Here is a 19,074-nt window from a genome sequence, read left to right as displayed (position 1 = left end):
CTGATGATAACATTTTGAATGCCAGACTTTTACTTGGCACAGGGGGCTCGTGCACTTACTTTAACTTTAGCAAAGGATATGAATACCCACCAAGATGAGAGGATGGGCTCATGAGGTAAGAACAAGAAAAATAAATAGGTAAATAAACTGTAACCCCCTCCCGGACCTCCACCCTCCACCTCCACCTCCACCACCACCACCACACTTCCCCTACCGGTGATGTCAGGACGGGCAGGGGCTCCCTGATAGAAAAAAAAACTCTTTGGAGAGAGCGACAGAGAGACTGAGAGAAAGAGCGAGAGAGAGAGAGAGAGGGGGGGGGGGGGGGGGACAGATGGAGGAGTGAATGGAGGAGGATATTACAACTACTGCATGGACCGGTGCAGAGGAGCAGCAAGTCACTCTCTGAAGCGCTCACAGACGCACAACAATACCAGGAGGAGCTGACACGCAGATGCCGAACCATGATTTAATGGACTAAGATTTTTTTTTTCCTATTCTTTCTCAAAAAAAAAAAAAAAAAAAAAAAAAAAATCTATGAAAGCTTCTGCTCAACAAGTAGGGTAACTATTTTAGAGCTGGCACTTTGCACTGCACTTCATTTGCCTCTGGAGTTGACTTTTTTTTTTATTACTCTGATTCACCTTGCAGCCATATTTTGGAACAAGACGCATAAATGATGCCGCAATGGTCAGGTAACAAAATATAAGAGGCTTTGTGCAAAGTCACTATGGAGTGATATCGGATTTCTTCATGCAAGGAAACTGCGTCCACATTTTCCTCAGTAATAAAATAAGTCTGTTTCTTATGATTTTTTAAAATAAATAAATAAATAAAAAATCAGTCTAGTGACGTTTTAAAAAATCTTTCTTTTACCTCATGGGCTCAGCCTACTGAAAGACAGACAGAAAGTTTGATTTTTGATTTTTCTACCTGCAGCAGAAACAAAGTGCCAGAGGCTGCAGATATTTCGCAGACAGTAAACATGAATGGAGAGGACGTAAAGCTCCGCTCCTAAAGCTCCGCGCAAAGTGCAGGAGTGGAGAGCCACTGCAGCTGCGCCAACAAAGGATTTAGGTTAAGTTAGCTGAAGATCTGAATGTTTCCTGTGCTTCTCCAGGAGTGTTCATTCAAAAAAATAAAATAAAAAAAATCAACAATAAGAAAAACTTAAAACCAAATATAGACCAAGAACCTCAATGCGCAATAAGTCCACGTGAGAAACATTGAATGTGACGTTTATTAGTTTGATCCCTTTGAATGCACTGATAGTTTATATTTCATTTGTCTTAATTTCTTAGGTAGCTAAATTTTCTTCACTGTTGGGGAAATGTGCGCAAAAATAATCAAGTGAGACCTCTTCCTGCTGACTTGGAAACCAGGGGTTGACTTTTAATAACTTCAATCTTTCCCCCTTTTCATCTAAATTTTTTTTTTTTAATCACCTTTGTAAAGTAGGCTACCTTGCCTAACCTGAGACAATGTTGTTGATCAGACTACTGGCCATCTTCCTCGTCCTCATCACTAACACGTGGCTGCTCAACCCGGTTCGCTCCGACGCGCTCAGCCGGTACAAACGCGCCATGGCCCGGCGGGCGGACCGTGAGCTGTCCAGGCTAGCAGGTGAACCCTGCACCGTCTCCGGCGTCCGGAGGTCCCACCACCACCACCGACAGCCCCGCTCTCTCTCCCCTTCCCAACACCGCCCTCCAGCGGTCCATCCGAGGACGCACACGAGCCTCAGACAACTGTACGCTGCAGAGAGCGCTCCTGCGGTTTGTGCAGGAGGGTGTATACGGGGTGACACCGGGGCGCACCGGGCTGAGGAGAGGGGAGGCTGGGGCGACACAGAGGATGTGACGGTGGGAACGAAGGGTGGATATGTTGGCTGGCCGGGGCGGCTGGATGAGAAACGCTCCATAAACGACAGGAGAGACAAAAACCATGTCCGTCAAGAAGACGCCGCCGCCGCCGCCGCCGCACTGCTGCCCGGGAAGCCTCTGCCTAAAAACGCCGGGCAGAGCGCCTCGCCCCGCGGCTCCCGCTCCAGACTCGCTCGCAGTGTCGACGGCACCTCCGGCTGGGAGAAAGTTTTCCGCGACGAATCTACGGACTCTATGGGACTCCAGGTTCTCCACAGGCTGCAGCACGAGACGGGAGATGGGAACCAGCGCTCCTCGACCGGGACCGGGACCGGGACCGTGGAGGAGGAGGAGGACGGTACCGCGGACTACTCCGGGGAGGTGGAAGAGGCGGACCCGCCGGCGAGCGTGCCCGCGGGCAGCTCGTCTCCGTGGGGCAGCCCGGTGCTCCGGGTGCCCCCCTCGTGGATGACCGCCCTGTACTTCAGCGGGCGACGGGAGCAGCTGAAGCTGAAGCCGAGCGCAAGGGTGGAGCTGCCGAGAGACAAGTTCAGCCTGGAGCTGTGGGTGAAGCCCGAGGGAGGGCAGAGCAACCCTGCAGTCATAGCAGGTGGGTGTTAACTGATCGTGTCTCCCCCCAAAAAAATTCCCCCATGAGATTTGGACCCACAGCCTCAAGTGATGCCTCATTTAGTTAGTGACAGTTGAACACACACTTGTCTTCTGTTTACTGACCTAATCTGTGTATTAAGTCACTTTAGACTTGGCCCTGTTCATTCTGCTTCACTTATTATATAATAAGTAAATATGTAGCCTATTTATATTCCTGTTGGTTACTGTATCTGCCTATATACAGCCTCCGTTCTAACCTCTGCTTTGAAGTGGCGAGCGAGTTTCCAGCTCCTTTACTTTAACTCTTTCTGCTCATGCTTTCTCACTGTTCCTTGTTCTCTGTCGTTACAAATCGCTTGTGTCAGCTGCTAACCTAACAACATTTGAATTTGCCCTTTTAACAACAGTCTCATCCCGTGTGACATTTTCTTGTTAAATGCTTTCCAAGATAAAGATACGGGTCCCAGGAGGCTGGTTTCCCCGGCAAAGGTCAGACAGGGTTTATCCGAGGTTTTACTCCCAGCCCAGTTTCTTTCTTTTTTTTTTTTTGCTGCAGACATGCTGACAGCAATTCAGGAATACATGATGATGTTATGATGATTTACTGCTGGAAATATTAGATGATCGGTTATTTGATTGACTTTATTAGCCCATTTGATAATATAAGTCAGTTATTGATTATTTATATGACCCTGAGTTAAGTGGTTAGATTGTAGGAGGAGCAAAACTATAGGAAATCTGAGGATGTCAGCTTTGGCTCTGGAAAATTGTTGTGGAACTTTCCCTCCTTTCCTGCATCTGTAATGGTACTAACAGTCGTCAGACAGTCATCAACCACCACTGACAGCACAGTGTTCATTCTGTTCAAATTCAATGGAGCTACAACATTGGCTTATTTAAATGTGATTACTCTATTTTCTTTAAATAGTAGTGAGTGGTGTTGAAGTTTACCTTGATATTCAGCCCGATGCAGCAACGTCACACAAACATGACATTATTTACAACCAAAATAATGCTTATCATAATGATGAGGGCAACCATTGATTGATCACTGGTAATGATGAGAACGATACAGATAATGATCGATAATAATTAAGTAAATGATTAAATAAATAAATAAAAACTTGCAGGCAAGTTATGATGATGATATGTAATGGTAGTGGTGAGGAATAATACCTGTTAAATGTATACAAAAACACTAGGTTACTAGTTCCACAGAGCCTGGTAATAATAGAGGTAATTGCAGCCTCACAAGTGTTTAGACTGAGCTAATAACTTCCACAATAGCCTATAGTGAGGTATTTGATGACAATAACATCTTTTTGTCATAATGAATTAAATGGTATTTTCATTCAATACCCAGACTCTGACTGAATATGTGATTACATAACCATGAAAAATTCCCAGGGTGTGTTTCATTCAGTCTCTCTCCTCATACTTAGCTTGTCTGTGGGTTTCTGTTGATTTTGATCAGAGGCTGCGAGACGCTTTGACGTTATGAAACCTTCATTTCACCACCAGGGTCTCTCACATGATCAACGTTACTGTTTTTTTTTCTCCCTTCGGCAGGAATGTTGTGTTTGAAAAGCTGCGCATTTTTGACAGAACAACACATAGAGTACATCAAACAAATCGAAGAGGATGAAAATGCTATGATGTAGCACCGCAGCTGCCCAGATAGTGAGGGAGACCACAAACTGTTACGTCTGCTCACATTTACTCTGATCAAAGATCGGACTCCATTACTTACTTACATTACTCTTTTCCCCTCATTGCTTCCTTATGTGAGGGCAGCATTTTGTGGCTGAGGCCCATCTCTTTGTAGTGTCCTTAAGGAATCTGACAAATACACTGAAAAACAAATCCCCATTGTTTTAGCTGAACGTGGCATTGACATTAGTTTGACTCCTGCTGGTCAGCGATGTATATTTGACTATGTGTTAGAGAATGTAGTAAACAGATAGGGGTGGTTTGACAAACAGTGTCACGATGACATTGTTCTTATGTTTCCTTAGGTGTTGCATTAATATGGGATGCACCATGAAGGTTGTTGTTATTATTTTACATCATTTATCTGCTTATATTTGTGGAGATACTGTGTAATTTGTTAGTATAATGACCATTATTGGCCAATGTATCGGCATGACTCTGGAAAATTCAGCCAGATTGCAAAAATACAGAAGGTTCAAATATATTACAGCCACAAAATGTTGAAAAATCAATAAATAAAAAAAAGTTGAAAACAGGTTGGAAAAGGGCCGCCCCATGCAAAGAGAGTAAATGACGTGGGTCTGAACACTGGAATTGATTTTCAGTTTTAGGCAAGAGGTAAAAAACAGTTTGCTGGCTTGAGCAAACTTGATTTCTTCAGCTTTGGCACAAACATTCATTTGCACTCAGTGATGATCTGATTTGACTTTGGTGGAGAGAGGTCAAAGGTGAGGGGGGGGTCACCGTGACCTCACGTGCTTGAGAATACGATATATCAGGGAAGAAGCCTAGAGGGATTTTCATTACGTCAGAGACACAAACACACGAAGATGAACTGGGTAGAATTTCACAAAAGCTGACAAAAGATGTTTTTGTCCATAACTCAAGAATTGATACAGGACGGGGTGGTCTGGTAGCTCACCTCACAGAGTGCGTATCACTTGGGCCTAGTCCCAACTGCAGCGCCGCGGCATAAGTTTGAATCCGCCTCGCAGCCCTCTGCTGCATGTTGTCTGCCTCTCTGGCACTGTCACTATATTCCTGATAAAGAAGACCCGGCTGAAAAATAATGTTTAATTGCCTAATGAGATAAAATGACAAAGTGATGACATCTCATATCCAGATAGTCAGAGGTCAACCTCACTGTGACATCATAATCTTCTACATACATCTGGCCATTTTTCAACATCATAACTCAGGAACAGCGGACCGGTTGGTGAGGTGACCATTCTAGTTACCAGCAGGGCCGTTGCTAGGAATTCTGGGCCCCCTGAAAGAATACTAAAGTGGGCCCCTGACTTTTCCCACTTTTTTTCTTAGACTACGTATGTATTATCATTTTTTACTTTGCCTATTTTGTTTTGATGCTAATACAGCATTACTATGAGTATTAGTCAGGGTCTTATGCAGAATAATTCAGCCATACAAAAATTAGACCACTGGGGTTTTTTGTGGGCCCTATGGACGCTGGGCCCCTAGAATTATCATCACCTTTCTCCCCTATACAACGGCCCTAGTTACCAGTTACAAAACTCATGAAAGGAATTTGTGACTCTTATTATCTTGCCAAACCTTTCATCTAAGTATCATAACCCTCTTTTTTGTAACACATCTTACTTTTGTTTTTTTTAGCAATAATCCAATGATCCAGCCAATGGAAAACTCTCATTGGCTATGTGTGGAGGGAACAGCAGAAGAGTCAGTGATGTGTTTTCCGCTAGTTCTGTTCTCCACAAATGCACCTTTAAAACATCAGTATCTTTGACCTCAGTATTATAATGTCATGTTATGCTTCACAACAGACCACATTTCCCATAAATCCTCTTGTTTCAAGTTGCCAAAAAAAATAATGCCATTATTATTAAGGCGTTTCTCATTCCCCTTCACCAATTACACGTGGTACAATAGGCGATATATACAAACACTGCACGATGAAATCTAATTCAACAACAATTTAATTCAGTTGATTATACGGATTTTACTGGCAGGATTCATTAGAGCTTCTCAGCCACAATTAAATGTTTCACCACACAACTGGCTCACATCCTAATAATATCCTTAGGGATAGTTAGCTACAGGTGCCCATTTTACACACATGCACGCATATGCAAGTAAACATATACACATGCACACACGTACGTACAGTGTCGAGGAGGGTGAAGGGTTTCCCTGACCCTTCGCTGTCCCAGTGTTAGACATCTGGGCTGCAGATGTGGATCTGTGTGTGTCTGTTGCAACAGCAGATGGAAACATCACGGCCTTGCTTTGGCTGAGTGAAATACCTCCGTCCTTCTTCCCCTCTCTGTTCTCTCCTGCTGTTTCTGGCTCTGTCTATTCTCTGTATCTGTCTTACACACTCTCCCTATATCTCTCTCTCTCTCCCCCGGTCCACAGAGCTGCGATCATTTGGACAGATTGCTTGTTAGTGTGTTTATTTATTCATTATCCGGAGGGCATTGACCATTTGGAGTCCTTTGACTGAGCGGTATTACTATAGTACTTATTAGTACATGGTTTCCACAAGTGTTTTTTTCTTCTTCTAAATAATTTATTTTCATCACTTTCCCTCTGCTGTAGGTGTGTTTGATAACTGTTCCCATTCACTGAGTGAGAAGGGCTGGTCAGTGGGCATCCGCACCGTGGAACCAGATGGTACCAAAGACGCAAGGTTCTACTTCACCCTTCGGACAGATCGGGCTGTCAAATCTACCACCGTCTATAGTCATCACCGATACAGAGCCGGTGCCTGGACCCACCTGATGGCCACTTACAACGGCCACAACATGAGCCTGTATGTTGATGGAGCTAAGGTGTGTGGTCTTGGTGCATGGTTGAACTTTGGCTGACACTTTGGGTTTGGGTCATTTACCTCTGCTTCCCTTTTAGTTTCGTGATCTCTGAGATACAGTGATAAGAATGATCTTCATCTGTTTCCAAGGTCAGGGCTTTCCTCCCCTCCATCAGAATCAGACAGAGGAGAGATTGACAACTTTAACTGACAACATAATGCAGAAGAGACTCACAATGAAAACAGTATACAAGTAGTATATTAAATATAATATATATTATATAATGTAGTATATAATAATGCTTAGGTTATGGTGAACTTTTACATTTATCCTATGGGCCAACATGGATGAAAATTCCAAAATATTGTCAGGGTCCTATATATAACTCTTCTTTGATGTTTTAAGTGTTGTGGGTTTAAAGGTCCAGTGTACAAAATGAGGAGAAAACAGTGACATCTAGCATTCTGATTCTATTATTTATCTATTAAATAATTATATTGTTTATTTATAAAAGTGAAACTCTTGAAATGTGCTCTCTGGATTTTCCATTCCATACAAACATGGCGGCACAAGATGGCGTCACTCTCTAAGCAAGACCCTTGCTATATGTATATAAAAGAATTATAAGTCTATGAAAACCAAATGGATTTTATTTTATAGCGATTATACACTTATACAAATGTATTAATTGGTAGTATATTCAGATTTTGCCAATAAACCGTGACAAATATTATTAAGTGCCAAATACCATCAACAGATCAGTGAGCTAATCAGAGGAGAGGCTTTGGGCTTTTCTTCTGATTGGCTGAATGTATTTTGAGCAATCAAATAAAAAAATAAAACAGGTTTTAAGTAAACACCAAATCTTGTAAAGCTGGATGGTGGCTCCAGGTTTGAGCCATAGCTTTGCTGTGACATCACAAAGTTACAGGTGTTCTGACGGCTGGTTTTAAGGCCCAGTTTTTGAGTACAGCCTGTGTGCAGTTCTCTGTGGACTGAGGCTTTGATACTTCCACAGTATTGTCATAGAACTTAGACCTGCTTTATAATCAAAACTAACACGGAAACCGACCCTTAAACAATATGGGACCTTCAAATCATTATGGTTATTAAAGGTCAAGAATGACCTTTTATGACTTATCTTACCTAATATCTTATTCAATCTCAAATTTAACTAATGCAAGATTGCAGATATGGGATTGTAGGACAGTGAGAGCTTATCAGCAACAGAGCTGGTGTAAGAGCTATGCCTTTGAACAATCCAGCATAAATGCATCATCCTTTTGGCATGGAGGCAGTTGGATTTCACGTCTTCTGACAGAGCACAAAAGAACACAAAACTTCTGATATTGTAGCGTTGACAGCCAGATGGACAGCCTCTCAAGTGACTTCAAATAGCCACAGAGACAGCTGTAAACTATTGGTAACTTAATACTAAGAGTTTCTTTTTTTTTTTTTTTTTTTTTTAAATCTCATGAATTTGGGTAGTTGTCTTTGAGGAGACGATTAATCATCATTCATTATATTCATATAATGGAATTCAGAGATGATTGTAGCTGCTCTTCTTCCCTTCTTGTTTATTCTGTGTTTCTCCTCTCAGGTTGGGGAAAGCAATCTTCAGTCCGGGAATCTGTACAGCCCCTTCATGAGGACCTGCAGGACCCTCTTCCTCGGCAGTAACCAATCAGATCAGGGGCCCAGCTTCAGGGGCCATATAGGGGGTGTGGTTCTGTGGGCCTACGCCCGCTCTCATGAGGATCTGCTGAAGCGGCCACTTCAAATTGACAAGAGTGAGCCGGTCCTGGCGATGTGGGCTGACTTCACTAATGTAATGTCTATATTTAGCTTCTATTACATATCAGGATTGATTAGAAATCGTATGGGAATATTGATGGATTCTGCTCATTGGCATTATTCTTTTAATTGTTTTGCTACTTTTAGGTGGAACAGCAATGGGCGCCATATAAAGTTGGCCTCCATCCGACCATTACCACCACTCCTGTCCCTGAGGAAGAACTTGTCTCCACATTCCTGCCGCCCCCCTGTGGCCTGACATCCTGCGACAACACTGACATTGTCTTAGGCTACAACGACAACTGGCAGCTCCGCGCCCCCAAGCGCGTTCGCTACCGGATCGTCAACCTCGCCAATGACGACAATGGGAACCCCACGGTGTCACAATCCCAGATCGAGCTCCAGCATGAGGCTCTGACCGAGGCCTTTCGCCCCTACAACATCACCCTGGACCTGAGCGTGCACACTGTCAGAAACTCCAGCCTCAAACAGAGGTTTATCCTCAGCAACTGTCGAATCGGAAAGATCGGGAATCGCCAGTGTGATCCCGAGTGCGACCATCCAAGAACGGGCCACGATGGAGGGGACTGCCGCCGACTGGGGCACTGCTACAACTGGAAGAGACAAGATGGCGTTTGTAACATGGAGTGCAACAGCATACACTATGACTACGATGACGGAGACTGCTGCGACCCGGAGATCACTGACGTTCTCAAGACCTGCTTCGACCCCGAGTCCCCTGACAGGTGAAGTGAACAGTCGCACATTACATCATTCTCATCACTCAGATTTTTCATATACTGGTTTCAGTCACTCGTTTTCTGTGTTGGGCAAGTTACTCTGGAAAAGTAATTAAATGACTGATTACTGATAACTCCTTAATAATCACCTTACTCTTCTGATTACTTTATTCAAAAGTAATTATTTGTGTTACTAGTTACACTACTAGTTACTCCATTTGCGCCAAAAAAAAAAGTCTAGCGGGACAGTGGAGCGGGCTGACAGGTCACGCAGGACGTCCCGACACTGTGTATCCCAGAACAGGTCCTTAAAGGGATAGTTGTACAATTTAGCAAATTTGCCTATTGCTATAATCCCTATAGTCATAGCAGTAGGTTCATTACCTTTAATTATCGGTGCATGTTGTTTTGAGATCTGCGGGTCAGAAACGTGAGCTGCTCAGCGAACACAATGGAGGTGAATGGTACAGGTCCCCTGTCGCTCATCAAACTCATCAAATACACAATCCAACAACTCCACAACGCTCTCGTGGACAAGTTGTGACCTGAACAGTCACCACGCTATGAAATAACTGTAAACTATAAACGATAAAAACAGTATTTCTATTAGAGAAGAGTGCAGCAGTGCGACATTGTGAGTGTAACATTACACAGTTGTTTTGATGTTTTTTTTTAATGTTGTCCATTTGTCTTTCTGTTCCATTCTCTCCAACTTTATATCTCACTAAGGCTTTGTGAATGTAAGAACTTGGGAATCCTTTCAAATTTGGCACAAATGTCCATTTGGGAGGATAAACTTAATTTTGGAAGTAACAAATTGAAAATCATTGTCACGCTGACATTATGTTGTTGTGAATAAGTCAAAGGTCAAGGTCACTATGATCTTAAAAAACATTAGTAATCTCAACTCAACTCCAGAATTCATACATTAATTATGACAAATAGGATAAAATTATGAAGTGATGGCATTTTGTATCCAAAAGGTCAAAGCTCAGCTTCATTGTGACATCATAATGTTCTGCAAAAACACTGGCTTTCATTCATTGCTTTAACTCAGGAAGAGGAGACTACTGGTTGGCAGAGGCATACGACCTCAAGGCAGTAATTACAGTTTTACTAGAATTCATGCACTTTACTGAATAACAGCGGAGGTTGCATTTATTGCATTTGCACTTATATCAGGAATCAATCAATTCATTTTCAGGTTGTGGTCTTGCTGCTTTAAAAAATCCTACACATCAATTTTAGTTATTAAAGCAGGGGAAGATAAAGGACTATATTAGACAATAGAAAAAGCAACAGGGGTAAAGTTTTAAGCCAGCGAGAACAACATGTCTCAGGGCATAAACGGCCACAAATAAGACTCTGCATGTGGTGAGTATCTGCTGTAGCACGCTGCAGTGCTTCAGCAGGGCAGAGCAATGAACAGCTCAATATGCTACATGAACAAATTGGTACTCTCACTTTCCCCAGTGGTTTTTAGGGAGAGCTCTGTGAAGTTGGGATGGTGGGTTAAGAGGCCAAAGTACACACTTATTTTTACTAAACAACTCAAGCGGCAGCCCGCTGCCTTCCATTTACTCTGACAGACAGGCTCATGCAGAGTTCCAAATAGCTTGCATGAAGTCTTGCCATGAGGTCGTCAGGCCCAGCTTCTTAAAGACTAGAACCTCAATCCAAATTGTAACCACAAGCTTTACACTGGAAAACAGAACATGTGGGGGTTGGAGCCATTTTTAAAAACTGACAGATTTAACACTTGATGTCTGGAGCTGACAGACTGTGAGAGCTTAACACAAGGATGTATTAATGTTTTTAAAACAGAAGGATAGATATTTTTTCCATTTATACTTGAGCAAACTGATCTTTATTTAAATTTATTTGTTATTACAAGGCCTTGTGCCACAATTAAAATCAGAGAAAGATTCATTGGGTACACAATATATTATTATTATTAGTTGCATGTTGAAGGAAATACTGGTGCATGCTGCAGTGCCATGTACACTGCTACTATTAATAATGAGTCTGTGTGTAATGTAGATTCATGTTTTCCCCATCAGATCTGAATTACAATTCTTACCACTTTCAATTAGCAAATATAAATAGAACCATGCTGTTTTCAACCCTTTCTTATTCTGGATCAATCATCCCAAAGTTGTAGAATAGTTTGTTGTGCTTTAATCCTGTCTGGGTGTTGGTGATACCTGGAAACGTTTCACAATAGAGTTGCTGTCCACTGAAATGCTCGAGGGCTTTTCATTTGAAATGTTTACGGGGAGGGTCGAGTTTGTTTGTATTACGAGTGCAATGCAGTAACTTTAACGGGACATGCAGGAGCAGATCAAAATGAATGAGACTTGCTGTGTTTAAAACAAGGATTATTACTGAAATATGACCAGTTATATATGAACAGAGGGAATTACAAATAAAGACCCACCTCTAATAAAAGACAGCCTCCAAACATCCTTCTGCAGTTGAGGTAAATAAAGTAAAATGTAGTGTGGTAGCAACCAAACACATGGCAGGAGAGGTAATAGAGGGGCCTCAGTCACCTCTAATTCCTAGCTTCCTTTATTCCTGGGATTGCCTTCTACTTTTTGTTTAGGTAGTAGTAGTAGCTTAAAGGCTATAGCCTACAATGTTTTGGACCATCTGGCCACCAAATCTGGGTATAGAAAACAAAGCAGGAACCTTGAATGAATTCCTTCTTTTTCTTTACCTGAATCGCAATGTGCCCTCAAGGCAGGCACTTAACCTTCAACACTTTGGAACTAACAGAAGACAACAAGTTCAGCTGGACGGCTCCAGCAGAAGGAGGCTGTTTTTGTGGAAGTTCTAAGTTTGAATTTATGCAGCTGTGTGGATGTGAAACAGGCCTCTGTCGGATCAGAACATGGTTGAAATTAGGTAAAAGTAAAAAAAAAAAAAAAAAGCTGGCTTACATGTGTGTGGTCTCAACGTTCAGGCTTGGCGCAGGGGCTTCTTCACCTGTCTTATGAGGAAATGCTAATTTATGTAGTCCTGTCATGAGCATGGTGGGATAGACGTGGGAAGACAGACAGGAAAAAGTTTGGTTTGGACTCGTTAGAGTCAGATGTTCCTTGTCTTATCCTATGTTATCTACCCTGCAGTCAGAAGGTGGACAACAGCACTCCATTCTGTTGTTTTGCACAAACTAAACAATTAATAATGTTATTGTTAATTATATCAAATGCTCACATTTTTTCCCTAATCAGCAGCTTGACAATTATTACAAAGAACAGTCCAAAGAACAAGTGAAAACACATCTGCCACTCACCTTTACGCGATAATTGGAATTTGTTTTACTTTAGTTTGATATATGTCAAAGAGTTGGAGACGCAGTGTAATGTCCTGATTCGTAGGTGGTTTGTATAAATCATTGCTTCACAGCTCTGGATTAGATCTGGTCCTGTGCAGAAGGTTTTTTTCCCCTTCTTTTTTCTTTTACATAAATAAGCTCACTGCTGTTCAGGTTTTGAAAGCTGAACTCAAAAGTCACAGTGCCTGTGTGTGTGTGTGTGTGTGTGTGTGCGCTCGTATGCAGTGACGTAACGTAACCCTTGCAGTGAATCTCGCCAGAGTCTATAAGCTACGGCCCCCTTTATTTGAAAACAAAATGAACAATCAATACACGGGAGAGCAGAGTATCGTAAAAGACTGGGCCCAGAGGACTAACAGTAGTGTAGGTCCTCTGGAAAGGTCCTGAACCCAGCTTGTAGAGAACGCTTATGTATGTGAGTGCTTCGACATGCCTGCATTCATGAGTGCGTGTCCCTGGATCCCAACCTGCAACTCTCTAAGGCGGAGAGAGAATTAATTTGAGGATGACATTTTGCTGGCATTGGTGAAGCACTGAACCATTTTTATGTTTGGGATCTGAGTTTTTGATATCCCTCCTCCCCACCCCCTCTTCCTATTCTCCTCTAAGCTCTTGGCCAGGTATTCTGATTTTGGGACCCTATGTGTGCAGCTGCTGCTGGCCAGTACAGGGCCAGAGGTTTTTTTTTTTGAAGCCAGCTGCTGTCACAAACAAAAATTTGTTGCAGAGAGCCAGTTATAGAGCGATGGGCAGGTACACCGCACATTCTGGCAGCACATGAAAGAAAAGGAAGTTCAGAGGGGAAAGAAAGACGGACGGAGGGAGAGAGAGAGAGAGAGGCAGGGTGGATAGGGAGTGATAGGGTTTGTGTGGGACATCATGTCCATTTACGCGGAGACACATGTCCAGGATTTGCTAACATTTTTTGGTTAGCAAATCCTGGACGATGCGCTTCTGTGGAAATAGCTCCAGGCAACTCCCCTGAAAGAACAATCCTGTTGTAACCTTGTTTGAAGCTTATACGTGCATGTGAATCTCATGCATGACGTTGTTGTTTTAGATCAAATTTGATCCTGCTCAAGTTATATTGTGTTTTTATTTACTAATAAAAAACAGGCACTGCAATGCCCCCCTCCTCCCGGAACGGTGAACGCAGGTCTAGTAATAATCAGACTTCCTCACAAATTGTTGATGCTGCCAGCCTGATGTACGCCTCATGCTTTTGGCATGTAGCACCGCAGGCCAGCTCAAAGGGGCATAATATCGTTTCCTAAAGCTCACTCCTTCTTGATTACAGCTGCCTACATCTCAGTGTTCTGTTCTCACACAACCACAGACACCATGGACAACAATAACGACAAGATGCACGACCCCTAACTTTCTCGATTCAGCAACTCGACCGCTGATTCGCTGGTTTAATTGGTCACTGTCAATAGAGTATTTTATCAGCTGCAGCTGGGTAAATAGTTCAACTAACATAAGCGCCACTAATTGAATGAAAATATTGTCTCCACCTGACTTTTTTAACGTTACCAGCTGCCTCTTTTTAAAATGAAAACTTCAGCTTGTGCAAGCAGCTCAGAGTGAGATTGCTCCGCTGACCCGGGGCCTGGCAGAGCCTGACCCCCCAAAATGGGCAAAGATGAGGTGCATGTGTGAAGATGAGGCTTTCACTCCGATTAAAATTGTCGATGCTTCCGGGTCTTGCTCAAAGTGACTCGCTTTTGGAACCATTTAAGGAGCTACAGTTTTTGGCACTTTTGTTGTTGACTTCATTTTTCCTGGCTCAGATGTTTGCTGCTTGTGTACTGTACATCCTGTATTATCCATCAGATAAATAAAATAGTCAAATATAGTTGCTGCAACTGAGAACTGAATGTTTTGCTACCTGTCATCCTTCAGTTTAAGTCTGTACAATGTACGATGCCTTACTCATAATATAGCCTGACGACATCACACTACCACTAGCTGTTAATATTACTCTGACAGTGAAATAAATAACTAATAGACAAAATACCATACAGGCCATAGTGGATGTGTTATCGTGAACATGGTCTATTTTTATCGTTATACAGTACGTATGTAGTATTGAATGCTTCTCTCCTCTCTGGATTTAACTACCGTTTGTTAAAGGGTTAGTTCAACATTTTGGCAAATTGGCCCATTGCCATAATCCCTATAGTTTTAGGAGTAGGTTCGTTATCTTTGATTGTCGGTGCAAACTATTTTTAGAACGGCGGAGCAGAGCTGTGAGCTGTTCAGAGGCTAATGGGATTTCTTGGTTTCCCTCATCAAACTCATCAAATACACAATCCAACAACTCCAAAAAGTAAATTTATGCAAAACCGCTGATGCACGTTTTTTCGGCAAGCAGTCTCTGCATTTGCCTCGAAAACAACTCTTGTCTCGCAACGTTCCGATATGGACCAATTTGCCAAAATGTTGAACTATCCCTTTAAGTGGGCATGTTAATGAACACATGTTATATCAGCGAAGATAAACATTCTGTTTAATCCATTCCCTACATTTTTGCTCCTATTATTTTGGTTTTGTAAAGATGAAAAATCAAAACTCAAAACTGGAGACAGTCAGTATTGTTTAGCAGGCCTGCATATTTATGGCAACTAGATAATGATCACGTAATGGCTGTTCAAGGGAGAGGTATAGTATAGGGAGAGGTATAGTCAGTGGTCCATGGCACCATCTGATATCTGACACAAATGCAAACAGCTGTAAAAGCTGTAGTAGAAACGTGGCTTTGGGGGCTGCTGGTCCTCAGTATTTGTGAACGTGCTCCTTCAATGCAGCCCTTTGAGCTCATGCAATAAAAGCGACTTTTAACATATTATCTGTGAGTACTGCTATCTTCTGCTAGCACTGTATTCATCAAGACCCAAGGAGTAACTGTTTGGATTATACATGCTTCGTATTTACTTTATGTCAGTAAATAACACTGTACAAAGGCAAGGCACATACTATAATATGTCAAAATATGTGACTGCTGTTGGTGTGACATTCTTAGTCTGTCTTCTGCCTCGAGAGTCTTCAAAGTAACAGACTTGTCAACAATAATATTTAGAATGGACACACATCTACATTTTCACATGGTGACAGTGCTTGTGCTGACTCTGCTGTTGATTCACACAGTGTTTGACTTGCCCACAAATGGTAATTTTGTTAACTCATACCCAGGGTTTTCACTTCGATCATGTAGAGCCATTTATTTTTTGCCAGGTTGGCTTTAGACTTCCACTGAGGCGCTCTCTGAAGTAAAAGAGTCAACTCTTTAGTGGTCAACGTCCTGTCATTTGTAATTGCACAGCCCAGGGTGATGGATACTGCAAGCAGCCTCGGCTGAACTCAGCTTCAGTAATATAGTGGGTTTCCCTGAAGCATCTTAAATCTTAAGCCTTATTTAGCCAGGCAGTGTGCCACATTCTTATTTACAGTACTACACATGCACTCAGGGAGGGATTGCATTAGGGGAAGGATTACACACATGCAGAGCTCTTCTTATTTCATCCATCTATATTTTTCCCAGCTGACAGCTGAGATCTTATAGTCACAAACTCACCTGTCTTTCCCTCGGGCTATTGGAACAATATGAGCAGCACTGAGCCAAACTTGAAGAGCTTTTTAATGAGCAATTACATGACTTACATTTCTGATGGAAAAAAACAAGCACTCTTTGTCCTTAAGACTGAATTGTGGTTAAGTAATATTAATAAACTTATACCTACATCTGAGCTTGATCAAAAGCATTAACCCTACATCTTTTTGTAAGAAACAGACATTAGCCTATCCAAATGCACTTGAGCTATCCGAGGTAAAGATTAAAGTATGGCTTTGTGATTTTAACAAAGTTAGCCCCACAGCTGAAATTGTTTAGTCACATAAAACCCTAATTCCCTGGTTGAGAAATACAACATGAAACAATACTCCATTACGATATAATCACTGAAAAACACTTCAGTCCAAAATGTTGCCTGAGCAAGATGAAAGAAAGTAGGATTTCACAAACAAAATGATGCATTATTGAAAGATTTCATATGTATTTTCTGTAAATATTAACAGATTTCACATTGGAGTATACCGATGCACCACTGTAAAACCTGGCAGTGTTGATATTTATCACCATAGGGAAGATACAAAGAGCTACATGCACTGACAGACATGTTTTCATCAAGCAGCTGTGATGTTCCAGAAAACATCGGAGGTTCAGCTGAAAGCCTGCACTGTCTGGCAAGTGAGCATCAGGCTAGTGGGTGAGACCCCAGTGCAACGTTTCAGGACCGGTGGGCCGGAGTGGCGCTAGGTACAAAAGGTTTCCAGCTATGAAAGCAAAGGAGAGCAATAACATGTGACATCACCGTAACCGAGGCAAAACAAATTTGGCCTCACACATCAAAGTACATCCATGGTAATTTATCACAGTCAGAGAGAGAAAGAGTGAGATAGAGAGAGAGAGAGAGAGAGAGAGAGAGAGAGAGAGAGAGAGAGAGAAAGAGAGAGAGGTGGGGAGTGGGGGTGGTGAACTACAGAGGGCAGTGGTTTGAAATACCCTGACCAATTCAAACAGTTATGCTCTGACATTACGTTGATGGATTGAAGTAAACTGTTGAACAGTTAAAGATGGCCCACACAGTGTATCTCCGACTGTAACCTAAATCCACTCACAATATCACCATAAGCAGAAATAATGTCTCCGCACTAACAATTGGGAGAATACACTTAATTGATTTTGCCATTGCCTTGAATTAGAAAAGGCAATTTCATCTCTGCTGTCTACAATAGAGTTTCCGAGGTGTCAAAGCAGCTGAAGCATTCTTCCTTCTCCTGCTAGTTAGCCAATGCTAACTCAGCAAGTCTGGTTGCTTTTCCTCTGTTTTGCTAACCCTCCTCCTGGCCATGTGCATTAGTTTTCAAGGGAGCTGACAAGAAAGCAATCAAAAGAGTGGTGGATAGGCTACAGTCATATACAATGTTACGACATGTAGCCTATTTGTGTAGTCTTATCTATCTGTCACAAGAGATTATGGGTGGGGCACGTTTGTGTTATGGTGCCACAGAGACAAACGGGTCGGAGGCTCTGATCTTACAAGGTTGGTTTTTGGCCAAGAGACGCTACGTGGAAGGTAGAGAGCCTCCATTCTCCTTGTAAGTTACATGGCATTTATTAAACCATCATAATTACACTTAAGCTGTTTAAGGTAAAAATGTAGCAGTAAAGCTAAAAATCCTAGATGTAAATGTTTTTGCAGTTTGTATTGTGCCTAAACATTAGCCAGGCTAGCGCCGCCTACTGGTTCCGGCAAATTTAATTTGCCTCAACCATATAGTCAGGGAACTAGCAATGCGTTTCGGTTTGCACCAATCAGCGAACAGACGGGTAAGTGAAGGCGATGACGTTGAACTCAAGCGCTCAAGATTAACCTATGAGCTTAACCGGTGTATAGCACACGTGACCACCAAGCAGCAGCGATTAGTTGAAGCAAATGTAAGCAACCGCCTCCCGGAAGCAAACGAATCCCTATGGCTCGTGTTCAGACGCTATATGAAATGTAATGAAGTAAGCGGCTGATGCATCAGGCTACCTAAACATGTGGTTTAAGTTAAACCAGTCAAGGAACAACAAAAACAACTTGAATCATACAGTGGAAAAGGTCTAACAACCTAACAATCGCAGTCTGCAGCAGGACAGTGTAGGCTCGTCGTTAATCAGTGACACAAGTGAAAACACCTGTGTGGTGGGACCATGGCTGTGTGTGACCCAAGTAGCACTGAATGACAGCAGGGCTGTGTCCCTGAGATGTTGCTAACTTACACCGTGCTAACTCCAGAGGAAAACAAAAAGAAAAAAACAGCCGCGAGTAAGTCCGTTTTTGAGAGGTTTAAAACTGTATTTTTCTATTTCACCCGTATTTTGGATTAAATAACAGAAAGCTTGCTGTTTTCTGAGCTGTCGGTGCTAAGCTAGGCTAAATACTTGGACCATGCACACAGATAAGTTGCCCTCCTTCTCTATGGTTGTTGTTTGTTTGTTTTTCAAAAATGTTTCAAAAATCTTTTTTGCAACACTTTGGGATATGTAAGGGATAATGCCCGACGAGGTGTCCATTATCAGAAATTAATGGACGACGCGGAGGTGTGAACCGTCCGACGCGAAGCGGAGGGCGGTTGCTTCCGCGAAGTGATATTGCTTTTATAAAACGGTTACCAATAAAGGC

The 19,074-nt window shown here is 42.4% G+C and overlaps 1 protein-coding gene across 1 annotated transcript in view; it reads left to right on the top strand.

The window, feature by feature from the left end:
* Positions 1–1,369: 1,369 nt before the first annotated feature.
* The window catches only part of pappa2 (pappalysin 2), a 77,522-nt gene continuing 59,817 nt past the window's right edge, over positions 1,370–19,074 (top strand). Inside the window, exons 1-4 of the mRNA XM_083991515.1 lie at positions 1,370–2,472; positions 6,762–6,994; positions 8,574–8,801; positions 8,915–9,513. Of these exons, the coding sequence (XP_083847641.1) occupies positions 1,482–2,472; positions 6,762–6,994; positions 8,574–8,801; positions 8,915–9,513 (2,051 nt within the window). The 5' untranslated portion in view covers positions 1,370–1,481. The remainder of the gene's footprint in view (positions 2,473–6,761; positions 6,995–8,573; positions 8,802–8,914; positions 9,514–19,074) is intronic.

This window comes from Trachurus trachurus, assembly GCF_905171665.1.
Source record: "Trachurus trachurus genome assembly, chromosome: 17".
NCBI classification, from domain to species: domain Eukaryota; kingdom Metazoa; phylum Chordata; class Actinopteri; order Carangiformes; family Carangidae; genus Trachurus; species Trachurus trachurus.
This window is presented reverse-complemented; position numbering and strand designations above follow the sequence as displayed.